The 25290-nt window shown below is 46.3% G+C and overlaps 1 protein-coding gene across 1 annotated transcript in view; it reads left to right on the forward strand.

Annotated features, from left to right (window-relative positions):
* ERBB3 (erb-b2 receptor tyrosine kinase 3) overlaps window positions 1–25290 on the forward strand; it is a 92360-nt gene that overhangs the window by 63645 nt on the left and 3425 nt on the right. The window contains exons 9-27 of the mRNA XM_053375293.1: window positions 514–634; window positions 1802–1875; window positions 4486–4576; window positions 4971–5170; window positions 8688–8820; window positions 8925–9015; window positions 10802–10956; window positions 11691–11744; window positions 14219–14360; window positions 14925–15044; window positions 15447–15545; window positions 16945–17130; window positions 19257–19412; window positions 19905–19980; window positions 21242–21388; window positions 21769–21866; window positions 22783–22932; window positions 23744–23815; window positions 24873–25137. Coding sequence (XP_053231268.1) covers window positions 514–634; window positions 1802–1875; window positions 4486–4576; window positions 4971–5170; window positions 8688–8820; window positions 8925–9015; window positions 10802–10956; window positions 11691–11744; window positions 14219–14360; window positions 14925–15044; window positions 15447–15545; window positions 16945–17130; window positions 19257–19412; window positions 19905–19980; window positions 21242–21388; window positions 21769–21866; window positions 22783–22932; window positions 23744–23815; window positions 24873–25137 — 2430 coding nt within the window. The remainder of the gene's footprint in view (window positions 1–513; window positions 635–1801; window positions 1876–4485; window positions 4577–4970; window positions 5171–8687; window positions 8821–8924; window positions 9016–10801; window positions 10957–11690; window positions 11745–14218; window positions 14361–14924; window positions 15045–15446; window positions 15546–16944; window positions 17131–19256; window positions 19413–19904; window positions 19981–21241; window positions 21389–21768; window positions 21867–22782; window positions 22933–23743; window positions 23816–24872; window positions 25138–25290) is intronic.

The raw sequence follows: 25290 nt of genomic DNA on the forward strand, positions 1-25290 counted from the left end.
GTGTGTGCAGTTAGTCCTTGGGGTACCTTGATTAAAAAAGTAAAGTGATAATTGACCTTGATATGTATTTGTTTTCCATTTCTGACTTTTATTAATTCCACCTCTGAAGATTTAAAGACCTCCACTCCATATGCTGCCTGTTGAAGAGACTCTGTGAATAGATACATGATTTGTTCTTGGGATTTTCTTTTACATATTCTGTCTATGTACAGAAGAGGCTTTATACCCTCTTCCTGTAGCTTATTCCACAGGAAATATGATATGATATTTATATTTGTTCAATTGTACTTTATTGATTTATCCCCCCCCCTTTTCTTTTTCCTGCTGTATAACCTCATTGAAAAGTTTTTTTAAAAATACATATATAAACTTGGGACTGATCCCAGTTACCAAGTCATTATTGCCTATTCCGTCAGCTCTGGGGACATGTTAGGGAGCTGTGTGGAGAGACGTTAAGCTGGTAGCTTTCACCTCTTTGGAACATTTAACCCTGACCCCCTGCCTTGTTTCCAGCTTGTGAAGGGACTGGAATTGGAAGCAAGTATCAGACAGTGGATTCCAGCAATATTGACAGCTTTATCAACTGCACAAAAATCTTGGGCAACCTGGACTTCCTTATCACTGGTCTTGTAGGGTAAGTATGCACGGATTGTTCTCTACACTAAGATGTAACTACTTGTGAGTTGGGACAGAGTGGCTAGGTAACAGCAGCAGCAGTAGCACTACTCAATCTACCAAATTGATTGGTGCTTGTTCAGCATACATAATGGATTGGTTACTATCCCATTCTTGGATTTTATTTAATAAATATTGTGAGTATAATTTGGAGGCCATATCTAAGGGGCTAGTAGGTCTATGGTTGTAATAATAATAATTTTATTATTTGTACCCCGCACATCCGGCTGGGTTTCCCCATAGCCATTCTGGGTGGCTTACAACATATCTAAAAGCATCAGTCCTTAAAAACTTCCCTATAGGGCTGTCTTCAGATGTCTTCTCAAAGTCAGATAGTTGTTTATTTCCTTGACATCTGAAGGGAGGGCGTTCCACAAGAAGAGCACCACTACTGAGAAGGCCCTCTGGTTCCCTGTAACTTTGCTTCTTGCAGTGAGGGAACCAGCAGAAGACCCCCCCCCCAGGAGAGGACCTCAGTATCTGGGCCAGGCATAGGCAAACTCTGCCCTCCAGATGTTTTGGGACTACAACTCCCATCATCCCTGACCACTGGTCCTGTTAGCTAGGGATGGTGGGAGTTGTAGTCCCAAAACATCTGGAGGGCTGAGTTTGCCTGTGCCTGGTCTGGGCTGAGCGATGGGGGTGGAGACGCTCCTTCAGAGATACTGGGCCGAGGTCGTTTAGGGCTTTAAAGATCAGCACCAACACTTTGAATTGTGCTTGGAAACGTACTGGGAGCCATTGAAGATCCTTTAGGACTGGTGCTATATGGTCCCGGTGGCCACTCCCAATCACCAGACTAGTTGTAGACATCACATCTCTTTTATTGTAGAGGTGATAAATACGCCATATCGGCTCCACCTTTGGCAGGTACTGACTGGGGCACCTTTTCCTTTAATGGGCTAACTGACAACCAGGATGAGGAATGAGCCCTTGATTAGCTGGGGGTTCTTTTTGTGGCTTGTAACCTCAGCACAGTCTTGCAATGTTCTCACAGCCATGTAAATAACATGCAGGGATTACCATCCTTTGGTAAGTCATCATGCATATCAGCTCTCGAAAAAAAAGGCTGGTTCCATTTTGAGGTTGTCCGCTAGTTCTGACCATTCCTGCTCTTGTTCTGCAGAGACCGCTGGCACAACATAGCTCCCCTCGACCCAGAAAAACTCAACATCTTCCAGACTGTTCGAGAGATCACAGGTGAACTGGGGTGCAGGGAACTCTCTGTGTCATGAGCAATGTGGGTTGTAAGAAAGGACTCTGTCCCTTTCGATCACTGTGGGTGAGTGGCTCCCGTGTCTGAGAAACTAGTCAAATTGCCTGCCCTGGATGGGGTTGCAAGCCCCACAAAAGTGGAGTTTTTGCAGGTGCATCTGGGTCGAGCTTTGTCACTGGAAGCCCAGGTAAGCTCAGTGGTTAGAAGCACCCCTTTACCAGCTGAAACTTCTAAAACAGCTATGTCCATTCCTGGACCAGGAAAACTTGCCCACAGTAGTTCACGCACTTGTTATTTCATATTCAGATGGCCACAGTGTGCTTTACATTGGGCTTTTCTCATGCTTGATCTGGAAGCTGCAGTTGGTGCAGAATGCTGCAGCATGATTACTGACAGGGGTGAGACCGGGCCAAGTTCAAAGTTTTACTATTAGTATGTACAGTCTCGGAAAATTTGGGACCAGTTTACCTGTGCAATTGTCCAGGCCCACTCAATCACTTTGGTCTGCGGAGCTGGCACTGTTACAAGGTGTCATATAATACTTGTCCTGCATTTTAAAGAAATTGATCTTTTAACGCTCATCCACAGTTGCTTTTTGCCTTGTGCTTTCTAGGCACAGGTGCCACACTTTAAAGAACCATGTCCTAGTGCTTCCCCCACACACCCTTTATCCAGAAAACCCCGTTCTTTATCCCTGAATTGGAACAAATGGCGTGTCAAGGAAGTGGCTAAAGCCACCTCTCAGGTTCGTCCCAGGTAGGGAATTAAATAAGAAGCACAACCACTTTTCAAGCAAGACAGTACCATTTTACAGTGGTACCTCTGGTTACGAACTTAATTCATTCCGGAGGTCTGTTCTTAACCAGAAACTGTTCTTAACCTGAAGCACCACTTTAGCTAATGGGGCCTCCTGCTGCTGCCCCACTGCAGCCATGCAATTTCTGTTCTCATCCTGAAGCAAAGTTCTTAACCCAAGGTACTATTTCTGGGTTAATGGAGTCTGTAACCTGAAGCATCTGTAACCCGAGGTACCACTGTATTAACTTTACCACAGTAAAGGACAGTCCCATAAGTGATGGGCACTGTAATGACCGCAGGTTTCACACAGCTTTCAAACATCATATGTCATACTAATAACTTCCCCGTTGTCCATTCCACATCACCCATGACACAACATCTCCCTGTTTTGCTCAGAATAATCCTACACCCCACACGCTCGCACACACGCATGCATTGAATTATCTGAAATATTTAATGACCTTCATTGCGATGCATATTCCTTATCCTATTAACTCACTAGCTACCATTCACCCTTCACTGTGCCTCTATAGTACACATGGCATTACATAAACAACCCTTTGCCCATCACTGCATCAGCATATGGTCAAGAGTAAGCAGGCTCTGTCCTGGGCAATCCATTGCTCCTATTTCACGATTATACTATTTCAGGGGTTTTAGGGTGACTTGAGGGGTGCAATAGCAGGGGATAAATCATTTTCTCTTTCACACAAATGGTTTGCCCATTTGCTCCAATTCAGCGGTAAAGAGCGTGTTTTCGCAGGGAAAGCACAGGACCGAAAGAAAACAAAACATAAAAAGAGCCTTTGAACATGGCACTCTAAATTGTGGACCTGTGTCTGGAAACGCAGCATGGAAGGAAGTCTGAACGAACCTTATATTTTGGAGCTCCCTGCCTATTAACCAGACAGGTGCCTTCACAGTACCCTTTTCTGTGCCTGCTAAAAACATTATTTATTTAGGCAAGCCTATCCAGACACCTAGAATGTTGATGTGCATTTTAATCTGGTTTTTAGCTTACCATTGGTTTTAATTATTTTTTTAATGTATTAAAAAGTTGGGTGGTGTTTTTTTACCTGCTGATGTTCATTCTTTTCTGGAAAGCACTTTGAGGTTTTTTGTGGTTTTGTTTGTTTTTGACAATCAAGACCTATATAAATAATAAAATGTTTGATATGGTACCCAGTGTGATTTTAGTATATAAGCAGGAAGGGTAGATAGAAATTTCGAGAGTGGTAATAAAGCGAGATGAGCTTTATTACGCCACGACTGGCGTAGGTCCATGACTGGACCTAATGGTCAGGGGTCCCTTTACCTTTAATATGGCTTAGGAATGCATGTGAGTTGAGAAGGGACTGTGGAATGATGGGGAAAGCCCAAGGTATCCTATCTTTCCTCCTTGTTCACCGGGGGAAGCTGCTGGGTTCAGATTCTTTCCCATGCCTGCCTGGGACTGGGCTGAGATTGACCCAGTGCAGGTTGTGATTGACCCCAGCCTGGGTGGGGCAGGAGCAGCCTAGGAACTCTCAGATCAATGTAGATCCCACAGTGCACTGCAAGAAGAAATAGGCAGGTGTCCTGCTAGAAAGGGGAGCTTGCAAAAAAGCAGTACAGCGCTCCTTGAGAGTGGCATCCGCTCTATGCCTTTGTGGAAGCTGGAGGAAACAGTGGCATTTGTATACACTTGACCCCAGAAGGTGGCGTAGAGACCAGAGAGCTAAGGACTCTGGAGGTGATGGGAGAATGCTTAGGGAAAGTTGCACCAGAGATCACTGACCTTGTATCCTTGATCCTAGGTTACCTGAACATCCAGTCGTGGCCCAAACACATGCACAACTTCAGCGTCTTCTCCAACTTGGAAATCATAGGTGGACGCAGCTTGTATAAGTAAGAATTGCTCTCTTGGTCAACCCTCCTTCACCCTGCTTGCGAGTCGCAGAAGGAGTCTTAGGGCTTCATTGTTCTGGTGATGCCTAATGCTACCTGTGGAACAGCTGCTGTTTTAATGCCATTCTGAAAAGTCAAAGCATTAAGAGCAGCTGAATCTGGAAACTAGTCACCTCCCCACCTAAATCTATGCTTCTATATATGTTGTGAAGGGCTTGGTGGACAGCAGGGCCGGAATTGGACCTCGGTCTGCCAGTTGCTCATGCTTGTTGTACAGGCAGACCTCTCCCCAGGGTTGCAAACCATAGAAGCTAGCTGTTCCTTCCCAGCCACAAAACAAAGGCCCCATTCCTCCTCTTCCTGAGGCTGACACTTTGGTTTGTGCTTTTCCTAGCCGTGGCTTTTCGCTGCTGATCATGAAGAACATGAATGTGACCTCTTTGGACTTCCGCTCGCTTAGGGAGATCAGTGCCGGCAAGGTCTACATCGCTGAGAACCGGCAGCTTTGCTATTACAACACGGTTAACTGGGAACGTCTCTCCCGACGGCGTTCGGACCTTGACATCAAGAGCAACAAACCTGCCAGGAAATGCAGTGAGTGGGCAAGCTGTAGATAAGGGAGCCTGGAATTAGGGGACTCGGTGCTTGTTGCACTAGGCCGCATTGCCACCAACAAAACCAAACAACTCCTTTAAAGGAGTTTCAACGTTCTCTTATCCTTGCAGAGGGCTCAGTCACTCTCACTGTGTAGTAGATGCCACTGAACTCTGGTATGGTGCAAACAGCACTTATGATTGGAATGTGGAAAATATGAAAACAACAAGAAGTGGGCAGAAATATAACTATGTCAGAGGAGTTCTTCAGAGGTCCAGAATATGGGAAGTCTGTATGAAATTTAATAATTAATAATTCGGATTGTAATTTGGTTTTTTTATTTTATTTTTATTTTTTTGAATTGGATTATGATTTGATTTGTTATAAATTGGATGTTCTTAATGGAAAATTTATAAAAATTATTTACAAACAAACAAAAACAGTTCTTATGGAGAGGAATTCAAGGCAGCTGTGTGGCAAGTGTTCCTTCAGCACAAGCATTTCGCCAGGTGAAACAATTCCCCTCTCCTTCCCTGCATAGTGTGCTGGGGGTTCTATCAACCACCCCCCTCCCTGCCAGCCGATTTCAGGACATGGGGGGGGGGAACCCCATGCACTACTGGAAGTCCTTGTGTGAGTTTCCGCTAGCGGGATTCAAATTAGTTGAATCCCACCCATATGTTCCAGTGGCAAAACAATTGTGCAGTCTCCATTGTGCTCTGTTTCCTTGGCTTATGCTACCTGCCCATCTGAGCAACTCAGCGCATAGGAGTCAGTGACTTGCCCACTGCAACATCAGAGCAGATGCTTGCTGCTGGATACCACTTGGACTGTGAACATGCTAGGTTCATGGGTAGGCAAACTAAGGCCTGGGGGCCGGATCTGGCCCAACCGCCTTCTAAATCCGGCCCACAGACAGTCCGGGAATCAGCGTGTTTTTACATTAGAATGTGTCCTTTTATTTAAAATGCATCTCTGGGTTATTTGTGGGGCCTGCCTGGTGTTTTTACATGAGTAGAATGTGTCCTTTTATTTATTTATTTTTTTATTAAATATTTATTAGCATTTTCAAATAACACACAACAAACAAAAACAAAAAATAAATGAAACAAAAAACACAAAAATACATAACATTCAAAACTAAACAAAAAAATAAAAATAGAAAAAACACATAAAGTTTCTAATACTTATTATTCTTAACCTTATTTCTCAGACTTCCTCACACCTCCCCTTCTTGTATTCCAATTTAAATTGTCAGTTCAGCAAGTCCTTAACTTATTTCTTTACCTTAGCTTAAACATTTGTTCCAACATACTATTGCTTTACTTTACTTCTTTTTTCCATTTCTTCAATTTATTTTTAACAGCCTTATTTTCAATTAATTTGAAAAGAAAAGAAACCAATTTTACCTTATTAAAATTACACATCAATACTTATACCTCATTAATTATTCTTAAACCTTTTTCCTAAAGTCGACCAAAATTTCCCTTCCACGATTTACCCAATTTCCTTACCACTAACAAAAAATATAAAAAGCAAATTATCCTTATGTACCCTTTGGATTCCCAACCTCCACCCACCCTTTTCCCGGTTCCAGTCCCCAACCAATATCCATCAGTCTTTATATTATTTTTTTTTTTAGCCTGGAGATCTCACATCCGAGGCCCTTATATCTCTCTCAGTTCCTTTCTGCCGGTCTCTTTGATAGTCCTTGATGTTAAACCCCAAGTCTCGGAGGGGCTCCGGCCCAACAGAATCCATGTCGCTTCCAGCCAGTCCTCCATACTTAAAGGCAAAGCCTATGGGGTGCTCCAACTCTTGTTTCAAATTTCTTTCAAATCCAGATGTCCCCAAAGCTCCAGCTTTCACCAACAAATTTGTAATCCTCAGGTCTTCAGATCTCCTCCAAAAGGGATCTCTCCATTTTCCAGACTCCCATTCAGACCAGGCTTTCCACATCCACTTTTTATTATCCTTCTTTATCATCATGTCAGGCCTCATATTGTAACTCTCCTTTGACTCCTGCAAATCTCCTGCTCCTCCTTCATTTTCTTCAAAAACAACATATTGCTCCATCGTATCTACACTTTCAGTTTCATTTATTTGTTCAGTTGAATGGGCTTCCTGTTTCAAGTCCTTATCAGGCTCAAAACTGTTGTTTACTGTCCAGTGTAGTAGTGATACCTTTGTAGACAAAGCATTGTACTCATCTTGCAAGTTTCCCAAGAGAACGAGTGCTCTGTCCAATTCTGCTTGGATTTTACATACTCCAGCCATTTTTGTGATGTAATGTCCCTATTACCCCTCTAGGGGGATTTTAGTTCCTTGTTGTTCCTTTCAGCTCAAAACCAAAAGTCCAGTTATTTTGTATCAGCCCTCCTTATTTTCAACAAGTTATACCAAGTAAACCAGCAAAAACAGCAGAAACAATGTTCTCTTTTTCCAGCTGACAGCTAGCTGACTAGCAGCTCACTTGACAGCTGTCAAAATCTTCAATGCAACAGGCTTTCTCATAGGACGTTCCCGGGTCTCGGGGGGGGGGGTGAAATTTCAGCTCCCAAAATTCTTTTTATCCTCCAGTAAATCTTCTTATAGTATCAAAACCGTGAAGTCAGGATCTTTCATTAAAAAACAAAAAACAGATTCTCTCGACCTTAGCTGCCCAGTCCTTTGCTTTAGATTGTTTACAAAGAGGGGGGGGGTGTGAACTTCCTTTTTAGCCCCTTCCCGCTCGTTCCAAATCCAAAATTAAAAATTTTTAAAGTTCCAATCTCCGTATTACTCACGGGTTTATATTTTAGAGTCCAATCGGTCTTGGAAGAAGTTGGCGCTCTCTGTCAATGGCTTGCGGCTTCACTCCGTAGGCGAGGGAGTACTCTCAGCACCACGCCTCACCCTGCCTCCGTTCCGAAGCCTTTAAAAAGGCTCCGTCGCGGATTGGGGGGGCGCAAATGGTGCCCGCCGAGTCTCTGTGTTCACAGGCATCCGCGCCTGTGATTTTAAGGGTCCCCGCTTTGCCGCAGCGGCCAGACCCAGACGCTACGGAGCCGATTCCCTCCGGAGCTCGGAGGGAATCCGCCATTAAACAATGGTGCCAACCCGGAAGTCGAATGTGTCCTTTTATTTAAAATGCATCTCTGGGTTATTTGTGGGGCATAGGAATTCATTCATTTACCCCAAAAAATATAGTCCGGCCCCCCACAAGGTCTCAGGGACAGTGGATGGGCCCCCAGCTGAAAAAGTTTGCTGACGCCTGTGCTAGTTAGTATTAACTGGAATAAAGTTGTTTCTGTGGACAGACATCTAGAGAATCGTACCCCTGCTATAGCCAAATGATGTTGGGTTTAAAATAGTAAATCTATGATTTTCCCCCTTTTGTTGGTTTGTCCACAGATGGGTCAGGGAGGTGGGAAAGGGACTTGAAGCATTTTCCTTCCAGGTAGCACATGCCCCTCCCCACAACTTAAAATGGGGCCCTGGTCCCAGATGTGATCCAGGCACTCTGTTTCTCTCCCAGCCCAAGAGGGGAAGGTCTGTCATCCTCTTTGCTCCACCGATGGCTGTTGGGGTCCTGACCCAGATCAGTGTGTCTCCTGCCTTAACTACAGCCGTGACGGAACCTGTGTTGACTCCTGCAGCTTCTACGAGGGGTAAGAAATAGCCAGCCATGGACACTTGCTTCCCTTTTTGCCTTCTCGTTCCACCCTGGCCCCAAGTGTGTAACTCCTCTCCTCTCCTGCTCTGCTCTGCGTAGGGATGTTCGAGAATTTGCACAAGACGGGGCGTGCTTCCCATGTCACCCGCAGTGCCAGAAGATTGAAGGAGGCCTAACCTGCAATGGATCGGTATGGCAATGTCACACAGCTTCTCTGGAGTGGTGGGGAAGGGTTGGTGAGGTGGCAAATATCTGTGTGCCTTTTATATCCAACCTTTGCAGATGATGATAATGATAATGATGATGATACTACTACTACTACTACTACTACTACTACTACTACTACTACTAATTTATTTATTTATACCCCGTCCATCTGGCTGGGTTTCTCCAGCCACTCTGGGCGGCATCCAACAAAATATTAAAATACAATAGTCTATAAAACATTAAAAGCTTCCCTAAACAGGGCTGCCTTCAGATGTCTTCTAAAAGTCTGGTAGTTGTTTTTCTCTTTGACATCTGGTGGGAGGGCGTTCCACAGGGCAGGTGCCACTACCGAGAAGGCCCTCTGCCTGGTTCCCTGTAACTTGGCTTCTCACAGCGAGGGAACCACCAGAAGGCTCTCGGCACTGCACCTCGGTGTCCGGGCGGAACGATGTGGGTGGAGATGCTCCTTCAGGTACAGTGGGTCAAGGGCTTTTAGGGCTTTAAAGGTGAGCTTCAACACTTTGCATTGTGCTTGGAAACGTACTGGGAGCCAGTGTAGGTCTTTCAAGACTGGTGTTATGTGGTCTTGTTATGTTCGATGCAGCTTGGAACACATAAAATAATGTGAAAGAGTTGCAATTAAGCTATATGCTTTTCCTAAACAGATTCCACGTTTCCTGAAAGCCAGGAAACTAGAGCTCAAATGAACCACTTCTGGGAGGTTATTTCATAGCTCTGGGGACACAGCAACAAAGGCCCTGCTCCTCTCTTAGTGATAATACTTGGAGCAGTGCCTGTGTTCCAATATCTTATCAGGTACTAGGTCTTCTATGGAAAGTAATGGCCTTTGAGGTATAGGTTTCAGGCTGTGGGATCAGGTCCTACTCCGGTACATCTTGCCTGCCTACTTGTTATGTTGCTTTCTTTTTAAGCACTGGGCCAGCTGTACAAGTGTTGCAAGCAATTGCTTGGGGGGTAATGACATACTTTGAGGATCATGCTTACTCTATAGTATAAAGGGCCAAGGAAAGTGGATGCAGAGAGGCATGCCCACACTCATTGTTTCATTTTATATATATTTATAAACTTATTTCCCAAAGCTCAAAACCAGTGAGCGGATCGTAACAAAAACATACAGCATTGTGAAACAGTAATACACAAAAACACACAAGAAATTACAAAGAAGTATCTGCAGAACAAAACAAATTGAGGCAAATTCCTGCTGGAAAAGAGACGTTTTGCAGCGGCTTCCAAAATCCAACAAAGCTGCAGATTGTCATTCCTCATCAGGAAGAAGAGTCCAAAGTCACGAAGTCCCTGCTTTTGGCTGCCACCGCCTTTATTTAATGAATGGAGCAGCTTTCAGGGCCAGATGACCCAGATCTCAACCAGATTAAATGCAGGGAAGGGTACCCAGGTCTCCCTGTCACTTTGCAAGGCAATATTAGGGCTTACATTTCAGGCCACAGGCTGCAGATTCTTGGGTGGCCGAACACCTTGGGATATTCCTAGTTTTCCTCCTGCTAGTTACGGAAAGTTCAGACCATGCAGACGTCTGTGGAGGGAATGCTAGAGATTACTTTTACTGAAAGCTTTATTTACAGTTTCAGAAAGAATAGGGAATGACGCATGCACTGCTAAGCCCAAGGTCACATTCAGTATGTTTTCCTCAGACGCCAGGGGTTGAACCCAGGTTCTTCTGCATGCAAAGCAGTTGATCTATCACTGAGCTGTCTCCTCAATTAATTTCACCTCCTCTTGCTCCTCAGGGTGCTGATGCCTGTATGCATTGTGCTAACTACCAGGATGGGCCGCACTGTGTAGAAAACTGCCCTGCAGGCATTGTAGGGGTAAAGGGGCTCATCTTCAAGTACCCCTATGCCAACAATGAGTGCTGGCCATGCCATGAGAACTGCACGCAGGGGTAAGTGAGAAATGGGGAGTTTCAGCAATAATACCTAATTTATTTCCATAGTATGTTGCATGCAGATAGCATCATCATAATGTGCAGCCGAGTGACTTGTGTTTTGAAAAGAAGTAAATGATCAGGGAAGGGAAAAGATAATTGAAGAAGAACCAACAGCACCTGTTCTGTAAAAGCACATGTGGACTATTAAAAACAAAAACATTGCAGTCAAATGAAATCGTGGGCGGGATTTGAGATAAAAGCAGCGGAAGAAAAATGACAAAATAATTGTAGAGAAATGTTCTGCAATAGATAAAGATATAATGCAGTGGAAAAGGTTTGAGTAAAAACACTGTGGGAAGCTGCCTTACGAGACAGTGTATTTGATTTGAAGGTAATTGTGAAAACGTTTGAAAAATTTAATAATACACATATATGTATGTATGAGAATTGTTAGTGAATGTGTTGCATCAATATGACACTATAAAATCATTGCACACATTTGAACCCTCACCAGCTACAGTTGAAATGCTATTGCAGCTAAGAGGGTAAAACGAACACTTTTAAATTATGCCTGTCAGCCTAAATCATAGTTAGTCGTCAACTGGGGGTGAGTGGCGTGTTATATGGTTTTCTGTCTATTGCAGACGGAAACTGGGGTTTGTGGTTTTTACTTTCCTGCTAGAGGCTGTTTCCCTAGATTCTTGGATTCTCTGTCTCCCAGGATAATTATTGGATTTCATTTCTTATAGGTGTGATGGACCACAGCTTGAAGATTGCTTCATGGAGGAACTGCCTGTTCACAGGTACCTATCAGCACCCCTTCACCTAGTGAGGGTGCGGGGATAGCTTTATAAATTGCACACACCCACACCCCAGTGTGCTTACTCTTACAGATTACAAATACCAAGAAGAGATCTTATCACCATGAAGTTCAATGGCAGAGCAGCATATTTGCATTCAAGTTCCTAGGTTCCATCCCTTACCTACCTTAAAAGGTAGTCGTGAGGATGGTTGAAATAATGTGCATGGAGCACTTTGAACACTTAAAAGCTGTTATATAAAAGCTAAACAATATTGCTATCGTTGTGTTAACATGGACTAAAGCCACTGGAGACCAGATAAAGTCTTTCTTCTAAGAGTTTGCCCCCGGCACCTGGTAGTTAACCTCAACAGCTTCTGTGTACTGCTTAATAGCCATTAGCCCATAGCATAGCTTCTAATGTCTAGTTAAGATATTCCTGCTTGAAGCTATCAAATTGCAGGATTTTTCAAATGGTTTGGCCTTTCTTTTTCAAATTATGTCAAAGGCTTTTAATCAAATTATGTCCCTCCTTGCCCCCACCCCATCCTTTTCTGCCTCCTTCTGATTTCTCAGCCGGGGGGCGGGGACACCTGTTTTTTAAGTCGCTTTTCGAAACTGAAACATGAATCCTCTCCCAAATTCACCCTGTTTCAGACGCCGGTGCTTTAAGGAGCTGCAGTCTTAGGCCTGCCAAGACTTCAACAGGCCAAGGCAGGGAAACTGGCCAAGATTGCAGCCGTTCTCTCTCGCTGCCATTTGTTGCCACCTTTTTATGGTCCTTCCACTGAGGAGGCAGGCTCTTGTGTCAACAAAGGGGTCTCAGACACTCAGGCTTGTCAGAAAGAACATAAAAAGAACTCGCAGGCTATTGATTGTAGAGGGAGAACCAAAAAAATATATAATTATCTGCCTCACCCAATGGATGCTTGAAAGGGCTATTCCCCTCAACGGTACTCCCACCTTTCTTTTCCCTTCACAATCACACCCCTGCTCTCTCCCACCAATGCCAGTTTGCCTGGAGGCCTTTGTGGGTGGCATGAAAGGAGGGCAGGGCCGCAGCAGGCCTCTGCCTGTCGCTGGAGGGAGTGGATCCTTGCGCTTTGATCTCTTTCCTGCACTCTTTCCCTCCCTTATGAGGCGGAGGAAGCTCCCACCACCACGTGAAAGTTCCTTTTGCTGCCCCTCTTCCAATGCCCTCTGTGCGAATTGTCCTGTGAATATGGGACATGACGAGGAAAAAGCATTTGAGGGCCGCATCGCAACATGACAGGGGAAAACAAGCCTCTATGATATGGAGCTTTGTTTGGCCAAGGAAAGGACTTGCCTTCCATAGCATTGTAGCTTTAGCGTGCTTGCATGTTCCTTGGGTTTTGTTTGCATTTTGCAACTTGTATTGAGCCTCTGGGACGTGGGGTGGGGTGTGGTGAATAATAAAGATTGGCACGGGGCCAGCTCTGGGATGAAAGGACTGCCAGTTGCAAAAGTCCTGCAGAAGGACAGGCAGAACCACTGCCAATTCCTTCAACGTTGGGGATGCTTAGGACACCAAGAAACACTGAAGAGAATTTACCTCTGGTGGCTGCACCTCTGCTTCATGCGCCAGACACATGGTTCTTGTTGTACTGATGCATCTTGCTGTCACCAGGACTTGCTGTCGCCCATCTTTACTATGCACTGCATGAAAAATGATTATGAGTATTATTATTCTGCGCCATTCAACCAGATTTTGTACCAAGGGGGGTGGGAATTTGGATACTTCTGTGACTTAGAACAACAATGCTTAGTATACATCTCTGTGCATTTCACATTTATTATTCTCAATGACCCTTGTAAGGTTGATCAGATTTATCCCCCTCCCAATCAAGTTAAGCCCATTTCCCTCTATTTACCCATTTATTCTGCCTCTTCTAGCCATCAGAGGGGCAAGGAACTATGGAAAAATTCTCTTCTCAGATTTTTTCCGTCATTCATGCCTTCAAACAACAGTTTTGCAGCCATGAGGGCCAGAAAATATATACAGTCATACCTCGGGTTGAATGTGCTTCAGGATGAGCGCGTTCAAGTTGCGCTCTGTGGCAACCCGGAAGTAACAGAGCGCGTTACTTCCGGGTTTCGCCGCTTGCGCATGCGCAGACGCTCAAAATGATGTCACGCGCAGAAGCGGCGAAAGGCGACGCATGCGTGCACAGACATGCCGTCACTTGCTTACGTTTGCTTCTAGATGCGAAAGGGGCTCCGGAACGGATCCTGTTCGCATCTAGAGGTACCACTGTAAATAAATATATTTATAAATATATAAATAAATGTGTGTGTGTGTGTGTGTGTGTGTGTGTGTGTGTGTGTATGTAAAGGTGGGATTCTCAGATGGCTGAACTTAATGCCTGCTACTAATTCTTGTGCTTTTGCCATGCTCGTGCAGAACTGTGACATGTGCCCAGACTTCACTATTAATAACACCTGGCATCTGCATTCCAGGGTAGCTCCAACAGTGATTGCTTTGACGGTTGTGGGCTGCCTCTTTGCTATGTGTTCCTGCATCTTACTCACCTTTCTGTATTGCCGTGGCAAGAAGATTCAGAAGAAGCGAGCCATGCGCAGATACCTGGAGAGAGGAGAGGTGAGACTGTAAACTTGTGTCACCCCACACACACCTCGGGACATTTGGGTTTTGGGGGCCATTGGTCTGACCCAGCTTTGAACATATGGCAGTATGTGGGTGAGCTGTTATCCAGGAGTCTGATTGTGGGCTCTTTCCATTGAGGGACTCTGGGCATGAAGGAGAAATAGGGGCAATGAAATAACACTTTATTTGTAGCTTAGCATCTTCTGGAATTAAGAGTGCCTGTTCAATGGGTCTTTTATATAATTAGAAAATCCTCTTTATTGCTTCTGTGAACTCCAGTAGAAAGTAAGGGTTAGCTTAAGTGTTTGAAAGGATTTCACAGATGGGTTTGTTTGGCACCACAGTTGTATCTAGCAGCTGTGCTAGACCTAGCTGCAGACAGACAGCCCCCCACCCTGCCAAAAAAAGAACAGGAACACATGTTTAAAAAACCAGGAATGCTGCAAAGTCAATTAGGAGCAAAGTGATGGTGAATTGTGATGTCCTTTTCAAACAGGGATTCTTGACGACTATGGATTGAATTATTTGTCTGTCTCTGGGTCTCTTTCTTCTCTGTAGAGTTTGGAGCCCCTGGATCCCAGCGAGAAAGCCAATAAAGTCCTGGCTCGAATCTTCAAGGAGACAGAATTAAAGAAGCTGAAAGTTTTAGGATCCGGAGTGTTTGGGACAGTGCACAAAGTAAGCCCGAGACTTGGGAGGAACGGCTTCTGCTTCTGGCTGATTTAAGTAGAGGCAGAGAACAATGTGCTGCCTTTGAAAAGGGGTTCAGAGCTAGAAGATTGCTACAGAAATGGACCTGGGGTGGGACATAGATGGATTAGAGTGCTTGGAGGCAGGCGTTATCCCGGGGGGGGGGGGGCTCCAGTATTTTGTGCAGGTCATCTAGAGTGGGAGAGGAACTACCTTTTCCTGCTTCAAGAAAATGAGAGAGGAAATGGGGGGGGGGTGAGATTCTAATGGTAAATGAAAAATCAGTGTTTGCTTCCATCTTGGATGAGAGTTGAGGTCTCGGAAGAGTCCTCAGCAGTTACTAGTTTGATCAACAATATAGTTTATCTTCTCTGCCCCTCTCCCCACCAGGGTGTCTGGATTCCAGAAGGAGACTCCATCAAGATCCCTGTGAGCATCAAAGTCATCCAAGACCCAAGTGGCCGGCAGACATTCCATGCTGTCACAGATGTAAGTGCTACAAGGGCATGGAAGGAGGAGATGGGACTGGCCTCCCCTGGTCCTACGTCACTTTGGAAAGTTTACTGAACATGGCCTTCACTGTTTCATGCTTGTTTTTGTAGTCCCCTTGAGAAACACGCCAGACATAGGGGAAGCGGGCGTTAAATTAGATACGCCATGGAAGATCCAGAACTGTATATCCCAATACCTCTCTCTCTTTGCTTAACAGCAGCCATAGGGAGTAATTTGGATTGAGAGCACAGTGCTGTGGGCAGTGTGTGTTTAACCATTCCCCCAGTTCAAATACCTTTCCACAAGTTGCTATTTGCAGCAAAGGATTAAAAGGCAGGTGCGATACGGGTATTCTGGCTCTGTGGCTAGGAATTTTTTTGGGGGGTGTGGCAGGTAGGGAGGATTATTTAAATTGGGGAAAGCGTGGATGGAAAGAGCTGACTCAACTCACCCAGTTTCTGGGTGACCTTTAAGCAGAGTTGGGATACAATTTGGGTGGCAAATTTGGGCAGCTGATACCTAGATATACGAGCATCAAAAGTCACTTGCTCTCTAGTGGCGGAGGGAAAGCCCCTTGAAGGTGATGTGCATTGCAAGCAGGCCTTTGAGATGATTCCTCTTGGGCAGGGGTCAGCAGACTTTTTCAGCAGAGGGCCGGTCCACTGTCCCTCAGACCTTGTGAGGGGCCAGACTATATTTTGGGGGGGGGGATGATGCAAGAGCACCACAAGCCCTGGTGGAAGCTTACCTGTGTCATGTGAGCGGCAGGGTCTGGTGGCGGGGGGACGATGAGCGGCGCGCGAAAGGGCTCCGGAGAGGGGCTGCTTAAAATGGCGGCCGCATGAGTGCTGCTGCTGGCACCAACAAAGCCCAGCCCCCTTCCTCTTCTAGGCAGGGCGGGGAGAAGCCAAGAGGAGGGAGGGAGGAGGCACCGGTGGGAGGGAGACAGAGGGAGAAGGACAGAACATGCACACTGGCGATCCATGTGGAGATTCCCAGACTGTCCGCAGGCCGGATCCAGAAGGCAATTGGGCCTGATCTGGCCCACAGGCCTTAGTTTGCCTACCGATGCTCTTGGGTGATGCCATTCATCTGACCTTGGAATGTGCCTGGCATCTTGGAGGCCTTTCTGCACCACTGCTAGAGGAGGAGGGTGACCAGCTGTGCGTGCACAGGCAAGCTAGCTTGCTCATCTTGAGCAGTGAGCTGTCCATGGTGAACCTTGTCTAACTGGTATCATTGTTGGCCCTGCCTACACTTAGCACAACCCTGTAATTTTTCTTGCAGTTCTGCGAGTTCCTTCTCTTTGGGGTGTAACTTGGCATTTTGGTACTTCTGCTCCGATGCCATGATTTCATTTTTGTGTGTGTTTTGTTTCTGCTTTTACTATGTACAGCACATGATGGCGATAGGTAGCCTGGACCATGCTTACATTGTCCGTCTCCTGGGTATCTGTACTGGCACCCAACTGCAACTGGTCACCCAGTACCTCGACCTCGGCTCACTGCTAGAGTATGTCCGCAAAAACAAAGATGCCATTGGCCCACAGCTGATGCTCAACTGGTGTGTGCAGATTGCCAAGGTATGTATGGGTTTTGCAGAGGAATTTTGGGGTTAATTAAAGGGCCTTTCCCGGGGCAATTAAGGCTGGGGCTAATCTATCCCAGAATATTGGGTTTGTTTTAGAACCACTTGCATTCAAAATATTGAGGGAGTATCCCAAGCATTATTGAAGGCAATGGAAAGTGTATTAAGACAGCTTAGCCACTAGGTGGCACCGGGCTAAGGTGTATCTGGGTGGAGCCATGAGTTTCCTGGTGCTGTTCTGGTTTGTTTAATAGAGGCAACCTTCTGTTTTGTCCAATACAAACAACCAAGTTCTGGTTTACCCTTCTGATTGCTGCATCCTGTAAGCCAGGGGTAGGGAACCTTAATGGCTCCCTGTATCCCAAGCTTTGTCACTTAGAGTCTTGCTGCTTTTTCCCAATGGATTCTGACACTGGACCAGGACAACTTCTAAGAAATAAGAATGGCACAGGAAAGGGCACCAGGGGTTTCAGTGGGATGAAAGAACTGCCAGAATTCAGAGGGAGAGGCTGCCTTCCTTCTGTTTTCCCGAGAGAACTTCCAGCAAATACATACTGAACCTTAACCATGGACAACATATAAATATAAAACAGAAATGGAGACAAATCAGGCAAGTTCCGTTGCTGGTGTCGTCAGTGGTGTGAGAGGTTGGGATGAAGGATGGAGTGAAACAGAACCCAAAAGCCGGTAAAGGTAAAGGGACCCCTGACCATTAGGTCCAGTCATGACCGACTGGGGTTGCGGCACTCATCTCACTTTATTGGCCGAGGGAGCTGGTGTACAGCTTCTGGGTCATGTGGCCAGCATGACTAAGCCGCTTCTGGCGAACCAGAGCAGCGCACGGAAACGCCGTTTACCTTCCCACTGGAGCGGTACCTATTTATCTATTTGCACTTTGACGTGCTTTCGAACTGCTAGGTTGGCAGGAGCTGGGACTGAGCAACGGGAGCTTACCCCACCATGGGGATTCGAACCTCCGACCTTCTGATCGGCAAGTCCTAGGCTCTGTGGTTTAACCCACAGCGCCACCCGCGTCCCTAAAAAAAAAAGTCAGTAGGAGTCAGTGAAACAGGACAGGAGACAGGGGAGCCAAGGCAGTGCTGAGGTCAGCACAGTGCTGCACACTGCTGCATTTGCACTGTGCTGGACTCCATGCCCCCCCCCACTCCCAGTAAGTCATAGTAGTGGGTCCATGCCCTGCCCTACAGACTGCTACCATGAGAAGACTCTGTGGTCACTGAGGATGGTCAGCAGTTGAGGATTGGGCACTTGATTGCAAGTGGTGACTGGAGACAGCAGTCAAGCTCCATTATTAGGATAAGGAATTTGCTAGGGCTAGTGTAAATTGTGTAATTAGCACTGTTTTGATCTGCTAATTTAGTTACGCAATACATAATTGTGGCTCGTTGCAGAATGCCAACAAGCACCTATGCGGTCTCAGTAGAAGCATGCAGAGTGTTTGCCACACCATCAAAACTAGCCCAAACTAGTGGCTTTCCGGTGATGTTCTGGGAGCCTCGCAGGCCCTTGAAAGATTATCAGGGAGTTGCTCTGTGAGATTGGTAATACCGGAAAAACTTCCCAGAGAAGTCCATTTGTCTTCAGTTAATCAAACTTCCCCTGCCATATGCAGGTGTGTTGGGTGCGTTCTAGATTGCGTGAATTGAGAGAGCAGTGCACCAACGTGCCTCAGCAGGTCTAGCGTGAACAAGTTCCAGTGCTGGAATTCCATCTCAGATATTCTGGGGGTTGGTTCCTCAGCAGATGAGTCCGTGTGGAAATGCCACTACTCAGCAGAAATCCACAAAATGTATTTTAACATAACTTCTAGATCCTTACCGGCCTGCCCAGCACATCATCTTGCTCCACCACTGGCAATGGTCTTTAGAAACACAGGAAATGCATCAATTTCAGGGCTTGCTGCCTCCTCCTTTTGTGTGACATACTTTATTTTCATTATGGTGGGAAGGGCCCAAATACAGCCTGTAACCTGAAGCATATGTAACCTGAAGCGTATGTAACCCGAGGTACCACTGGGTAGACTATAGCTCCTGTGAATCAGGTGTTCAAACCCAAAACAAATCCAGGCACATTCACCTGTTTCTCCTTCCTTATGTTAAGGGCATGTATTACCTGGAGGAACACCGCATGGTCCATCGCAACCTTGCCGCTCGCAACGTTTTGGTAAAATCCCCTAGCCAGGTACAGGTGGCAGATTTTGGCATTGCCGACTTGCTGTATCCAGATGACAAGAAATACTTCTACAATGAGATCAAGGTTGGTATCTACTAGACTAGAGTGAGATACAGTGCAGGCAGCAGAGAGGATGATTCTTGTAACTTTATCATTTCTAAATTGGAGTGAGTGAGTGAGTGAGTGAGTGAGTGAGTGAGATTCAATTACTGCATTTGGGTCTCCGTCATGTGCAGAATGACAACCGCCAGACTATGGAGTGGGGAACTGCATACCCCATGTAGCCAACAGAACTAGAAAATTCAAGAAAGACAATTATTACAGAAGATACTGCTTGAATACCTGAAAAGGTTTCAGAAGAGGAGGGAAACGAGGTGAAAAATGAGATTTTCAAAATGAGTTTTGATAGGTAATTAGGAGTGAAAATTTAGTTTTAGAAACTCACGGGAAATGAATCCAGTTTAGCATGGTTCTTCTGACTTCGGATTTGCATTCAGATTGGAAAACAATCTTACAAATGTGGTGTGCATGTTTAGCTTAATTATAATTTATGTCATTCTGCCTTACATTTTTCAGACACCGATAAAATGGATGGCTTTGGAGAGCATACATTTTGGAAAATATACACATCAAAGTGACGTGTGGAGTTACGGTAGGTATATCAGACCAGCCGATTCCTACTGTGGTTGCCTTCAGGAAATCTGTCATAATAGCAAGTCTCTGGAAGTCAAGAAAACTGTTCAAGTGCAAGCTATCTGACTCTTAAGTTATGTGCAGTTCCCAACCAAGGTTGAAAAGTGATCCGCAGAGGTGATCACTGGAGCCTTCGAGCTTGTTCACAAGCCTCCCTAAGTGTGTCACCGCAGCATGAAGTTCCAAGTGACTTTCTCCTCTAGGTTAGACATTGTTGCCAATGAAAGGCATGCCTAGTTCAATTTGGCTGTTTGACCAAATATTTAGGAAACATTGCCCTCTGGTGCTCCCTATTCTTCGCCTGTGCTTATGCTTCAAGGAGTTTCACTGCCTCCTATTGGGAGAGGCTGGAACCCACATTTGAGTCTTCTAATGCCCACTATGCTGGAACTTGCGCAGCGAGGACATCTCGGTGCAATTCCTGCCTTGTTTGCCATAGCCGGGACACATTGGCCCATTCCCTTGCACTGGGCTTTTGTCCATTATATTCCTGGGTCTGTAACAGCCACCTGTACCACATCTACTGGGAGGAATTCAGCGTAGTGCTATGCAGATTGCTCTGTCAGTGCAAGCATTTCTGTTTCTCCGATGGAATGATCTACCCTCTCCCAGTCCACACACACCCCTCCCAATGTGCTGTTCTGCAGATTCTCCCAACACACACACTCCTCAGCCAGTATGGGTGGGGTGCGTGTGTGTGTGGTGGAGGGAAAGCCCTGTTGTGTTAGTGGAAGCCCTGTTGCACCGACTTATGCTAGCAGGGACAGTTACCGTATTTTTTGCTTTATAGGACGCACTTTTCCCTCTCCAAAAATTAAGGGGAAACGTGTGTGCGTCCTATGGAGCGAATGCAGGCTCCTTGGCTTCAGCGATAACGTGAAGCCTCTGAAGCAGAGGGAGTGCTCCCTCCATGCTCCGGAGGCTTTGCGTTGCTTTCGCTGAAGCCTGAGAGCGAGACTCTCCTGGCTTCAGCAGAGAGGGAGAGCTGCGCAGCGCCCCTTCAGCGAAGTGGGAGGTGAAATGGAAGGGGCTCCGTTTCTCCTGCCGCTTCACTGAAGGGGCGCTGAGCAGAGAGGGGGAGATTTTTTTTCTTGTTCTCCCCCTCTAAAACAAGGTGCGTCCTATGGTCGGGTGCATCCTATAGAGCGAAAAATATGGTAGTTGAATCTGGCCCACTGCATTCTGTTCATGAGCGTTTTCTGTCCCTTCACCTGCTCCAGGAGTGACATTGTGGGAGATGATGACCTTTGGAAATGAGCCTTATGCCGGAATCCACCTTTCAGAAGTACCTGACCTTTTGGAGAAAGGGGAGCGCCTCTCGCAGCCCCAGATCTGCACCATTGATGTCTACATGGTGATGGTAAAATGTACGTGACCAGAGTAACACTTTCCCCTCTTCTGGGGAGAAATGTCACTCAGTAGTTCCTTGGATGCACTTTGACCACTATATTATGGCACTGGCTGGGGGCTCACCCACACTTCCACTTGTTCCGTGCCTTGAAAGCATGGGTCTGAGTGGTTTTCCACTTGTCCTTGGTAAAACCCTCTTTTTAGTCAATCCATGGAAAACCCAACTGATGTTTTTCCTCGATTCAATGGTAAAGATCGGGTTTTCCTAGAGGAAAACAGCAGGACAAGTGGAAACCCTAAGCCAGAATCCACAGGCTGATGGTCTTGCCCTGGCCACAGAAGCTGTCATAGCTGGTATCTGCCTGAACGATGCTGACAATCTTCTCTAACCTCACAGGCTGGATGATTGACGAGAACATCCGCCCCACCTTCAAAGAGCTAGCCAATGAGTTCACACGTATGGCTCGTGACCCCCCTCGCTACCTGGTGATTAAGGTTAGTCCTGGCTTGCTCCCAATGTCCTTCTTATTGTCTAGTCTACAAATCAAACCAGGGGAAACTTGTGGCCCTCCGTATATTGTTGGGCTCCAGCTCTCATCAACCCCCCAACTCAGCATGGCCAGTAGCTAAGAGATGATGAGAGCTGTAATCCAGCAACATCGGGTCACAGGTTTCCCCACACCTGCTGTAGAGACTCTGCAGGTGGTAAGCACTCAGTGAGTCTGGCTGTTTTAAAAAATGTTCCATCAATACGATGAATCCTAGCTGTGCTGCTCTCCCTCAGTCCTGCACAGTTAGTTACACTTGCTAGGTCCTGCTCATGTTTCATCTTGTTAATTTCTGAACAAAATAAAAATTTTAAAAACCCAGTCTGCCTTTTTTTAAAAAGGATTTTCTGCCTTAAATTTGTTGTCAGCTTCAGAGCATTAGTTGTTTTCATTTAGAAAAAATATGAAGTTGTTTGAAAATGTGAAAACCTCCCCATGTTGTTGCTGAGCTGCCTACCCGAGCCACTTTTCAACGCAACAGCTTCTACGCCAGAGCATGTGATTTTGGATATTATGAGACATATGTCAGCAAGGATTACTTTACTGGATTTATAGGCAGTTTGGAGGAAGGGGGGAGGAGGCCTCTGTGCATGTGCAGACGGCTCTTCTCTCGCCCTAGCCAGGCTTCGTGCATCTAGGCCTGCAAGGTTGGGCTTCCAGGAAGAAGCCAGGCTTCGTGCATCTAGGCCTCTCCTTTTATAAACCGAGATGCTGCCCAAAGAATCTTCATAGATTGGGATGTTCTGCTCTCATTTAGACACTTGCGAGGGAGCTTAAGTGACGGTGCTCAGCAGCCATTGGTAGGGCATGGGAAAATGTCTGTAAGTGTTACGAGGGTAATACCTTTTCCTTCTTTCCCTCAGCGAGAGAGTGGGCCACTTCCCCAAGTTGAGCCACCCACACTCACTGAAAAGGAGCTAGACGAGATGGAGACACTGGAAGTGGAGACAGAGTTGGAGGAGGAGGAGCTTAATAACCTTTTTGCGTCCAGGCAGTGGATTGACTCCATGCGGGTAAGAGACCTTCCTTTCCCCTTACCCACTTGATTGTTCATGGGGGAGAGACTCCAACCTCCTCAAACAATTAAGAAATCCTCCTGAACCTTGCCTATGATGCCTTATAAAATAATAGTTGTTGTTGTTGTTGTTTGTTGTTATTAATTGAATTTATATACCGCCCCATACCCGGGAGTTTCAGGGCGGTTCACAGAATAAAATCAAGATATAAAACTACAAAAGACCTAATAAAAATAAAAACAACAACCCAGTAAAAAGAGGTAAAGGTATAGGACCCCTGACAGTTAAGTCTAGTCACAGACGACTCGGGGGTTGCGGCGCTCATCTCGTTTTACTGGCTGAGGGAGCCAACATTTGTCTGCAGACAGTTTTTCCGGGTCATGTGGCCAGCATGACTAAGCAGCTTCTGGCACAACAGAACACCGAAACCAGAGCAGCACACGGAAATGCCGTTTACCTTCCCGCCAGAGCGGTACCTATTTATCTATTTGCACTGGTGTGCAAAGGGCATAGTATTATTATTTATTTCCCTCATGGTTTACCAATTGACCCTATCCTTCAAAGCAATAAGGGGAAATGGGAGGAAGGGGGCAGATGGTAAAACCATACTGGAAATTGAAGAACTAACGTGCTTTTTATGTTTTAATATGTTTTAATTCTTGCCCTATTTTGCTGTGTCAACTGCTTTGAGAACTTTTTGCTGAACAAATATTCTAAACAGACTGAATTAATAAATCCAATTCTGGCCCTGCCCTAGCTCATTGCTATATACTCTTTTTTTGTTTTTGTTTTTAAAAACAACATCCAGAGCCCAAATCTTCTGAATCCTTCTGCTGGATACATCCCCATGAATCAGAGCAGCCTCAGTGGAAATCGCCAGGTATTTGATTTTTATCCAAATCTGTATAGGAATCAGAGCTGGTGTACAGAAGGAGGGGTTGCATGTCCGGTGAGAAGAGCATCAGATACGGGGGGGGGGCAGTGTAATTTGTGTGTTTGTTTAGAGGCTGTTAACTTCGGTAGAGTAGAAGGGTTGAGTGCCAGAGCATGTGCTTTGCACAATTTGATCCCTGGCAACTCCTATCAGACAGCATTGCTGGAACAGGCCTCTGCCAGAGACATTGCTGCGCTCATGCCAATCGGCCCTAGAGCAGGCCCGCCGGCACAGCTTGTGACCCACCAAATCAAATGCGGCCTGCCAGCCATGTTATTGCGGCTTGCCAAGCTCTTGACAACTTTTCTGTTTTGCAGCCTTGGCAGGCAACAAAACTGGGAAGGTTATTGAGTCCCTGGTGCGCTGCCAGGCATGGCCATTGGGTCGCAAGTTGTGTTGGCATGCAATAGACAGTGACCAAGCGACTATCGTTCCAGCTCCTCTTTGGTCAGACTGCAACTCTGCTTAGCTGAGAGTAGCCCCCACTGCATTCAACAGGACTTACTTCTGAGTAGCCAGACTCTGGAGAGTTTAGTTGAATGTTTTATAGGCTCCCGTGGGGGAGCAATTTGTGTTTCCAGTAAAGGTAAAGGGACCCCTGACCATTAGGTCCAGTCGTGGCCAACTCTGGGGTTGCAGCGCTCATCTCGCTTAGTTGGCCGAGGGAGCAAGTGTACAGCTTCCGGGTCATGTGGCCAGCATGACTAAGCTGCTACTGGCGAACCAGAGCAGCGCATGGAAACGCTGTTTACCTTCCCGTCGGAGTGGTACCTATTTATCTACTTGCACTTTGACGTGCTTTCAAACTGCTAGGTTGGGAGGAGCAGGGACCGAGCAATGGGATTCAAACCGCCGACCTCCTGATCGGCAAGTCCTAGGCTCTGTGGTTTAGACCACAGCGCCACCCGTGTCCTGTCTTTCCAATAGGCAGGGGGAAATAGGAGCCTGTGGGGTCTCATCAGACCGCTAATCATATGCTCATTTCTAATTCTTTGCAACCTAGAGCGCTGGAATGGGCTCCCGGCAGACCTTGCGGATAAGGCAGGAGTCGATGGGACGCACGGTGTCGGAGTCCTCAGAGGGACGGGGCACAACCTCTGAATACGACCTCACTGAGGACCTGTCGTCCGGGAGCCTGTGCCGCAGCTTGCGATCTCGGGGAGACAGTGCCTACCTGTCTCAGCGAGAGAGCTTGATGCTCCCAATGGGGAGTGCCGACGGAGAGGAAGATGCCAATGGCTACGTCATGCCAGATCAAAATGGCAGAGGTAGGTACAGCATCACAGAGGGAGGGTCTGTAGGGTACTGAGATGCAGCCCACAGTCTCCTAGGTGGACTGGTGGGGACCACACCAATACCAAGGTGGAAAGGGTAGGGTAGAAATGAATTGGATCTGCAGGGGAAGCTCATTGGTTCTGGCT

The sequence above is a fragment of the Podarcis raffonei genome, chromosome 2 (assembly GCF_027172205.1).
Source record: "Podarcis raffonei isolate rPodRaf1 chromosome 2, rPodRaf1.pri, whole genome shotgun sequence".
NCBI lineage: Eukaryota > Metazoa > Chordata > Lepidosauria > Squamata > Lacertidae > Podarcis > Podarcis raffonei.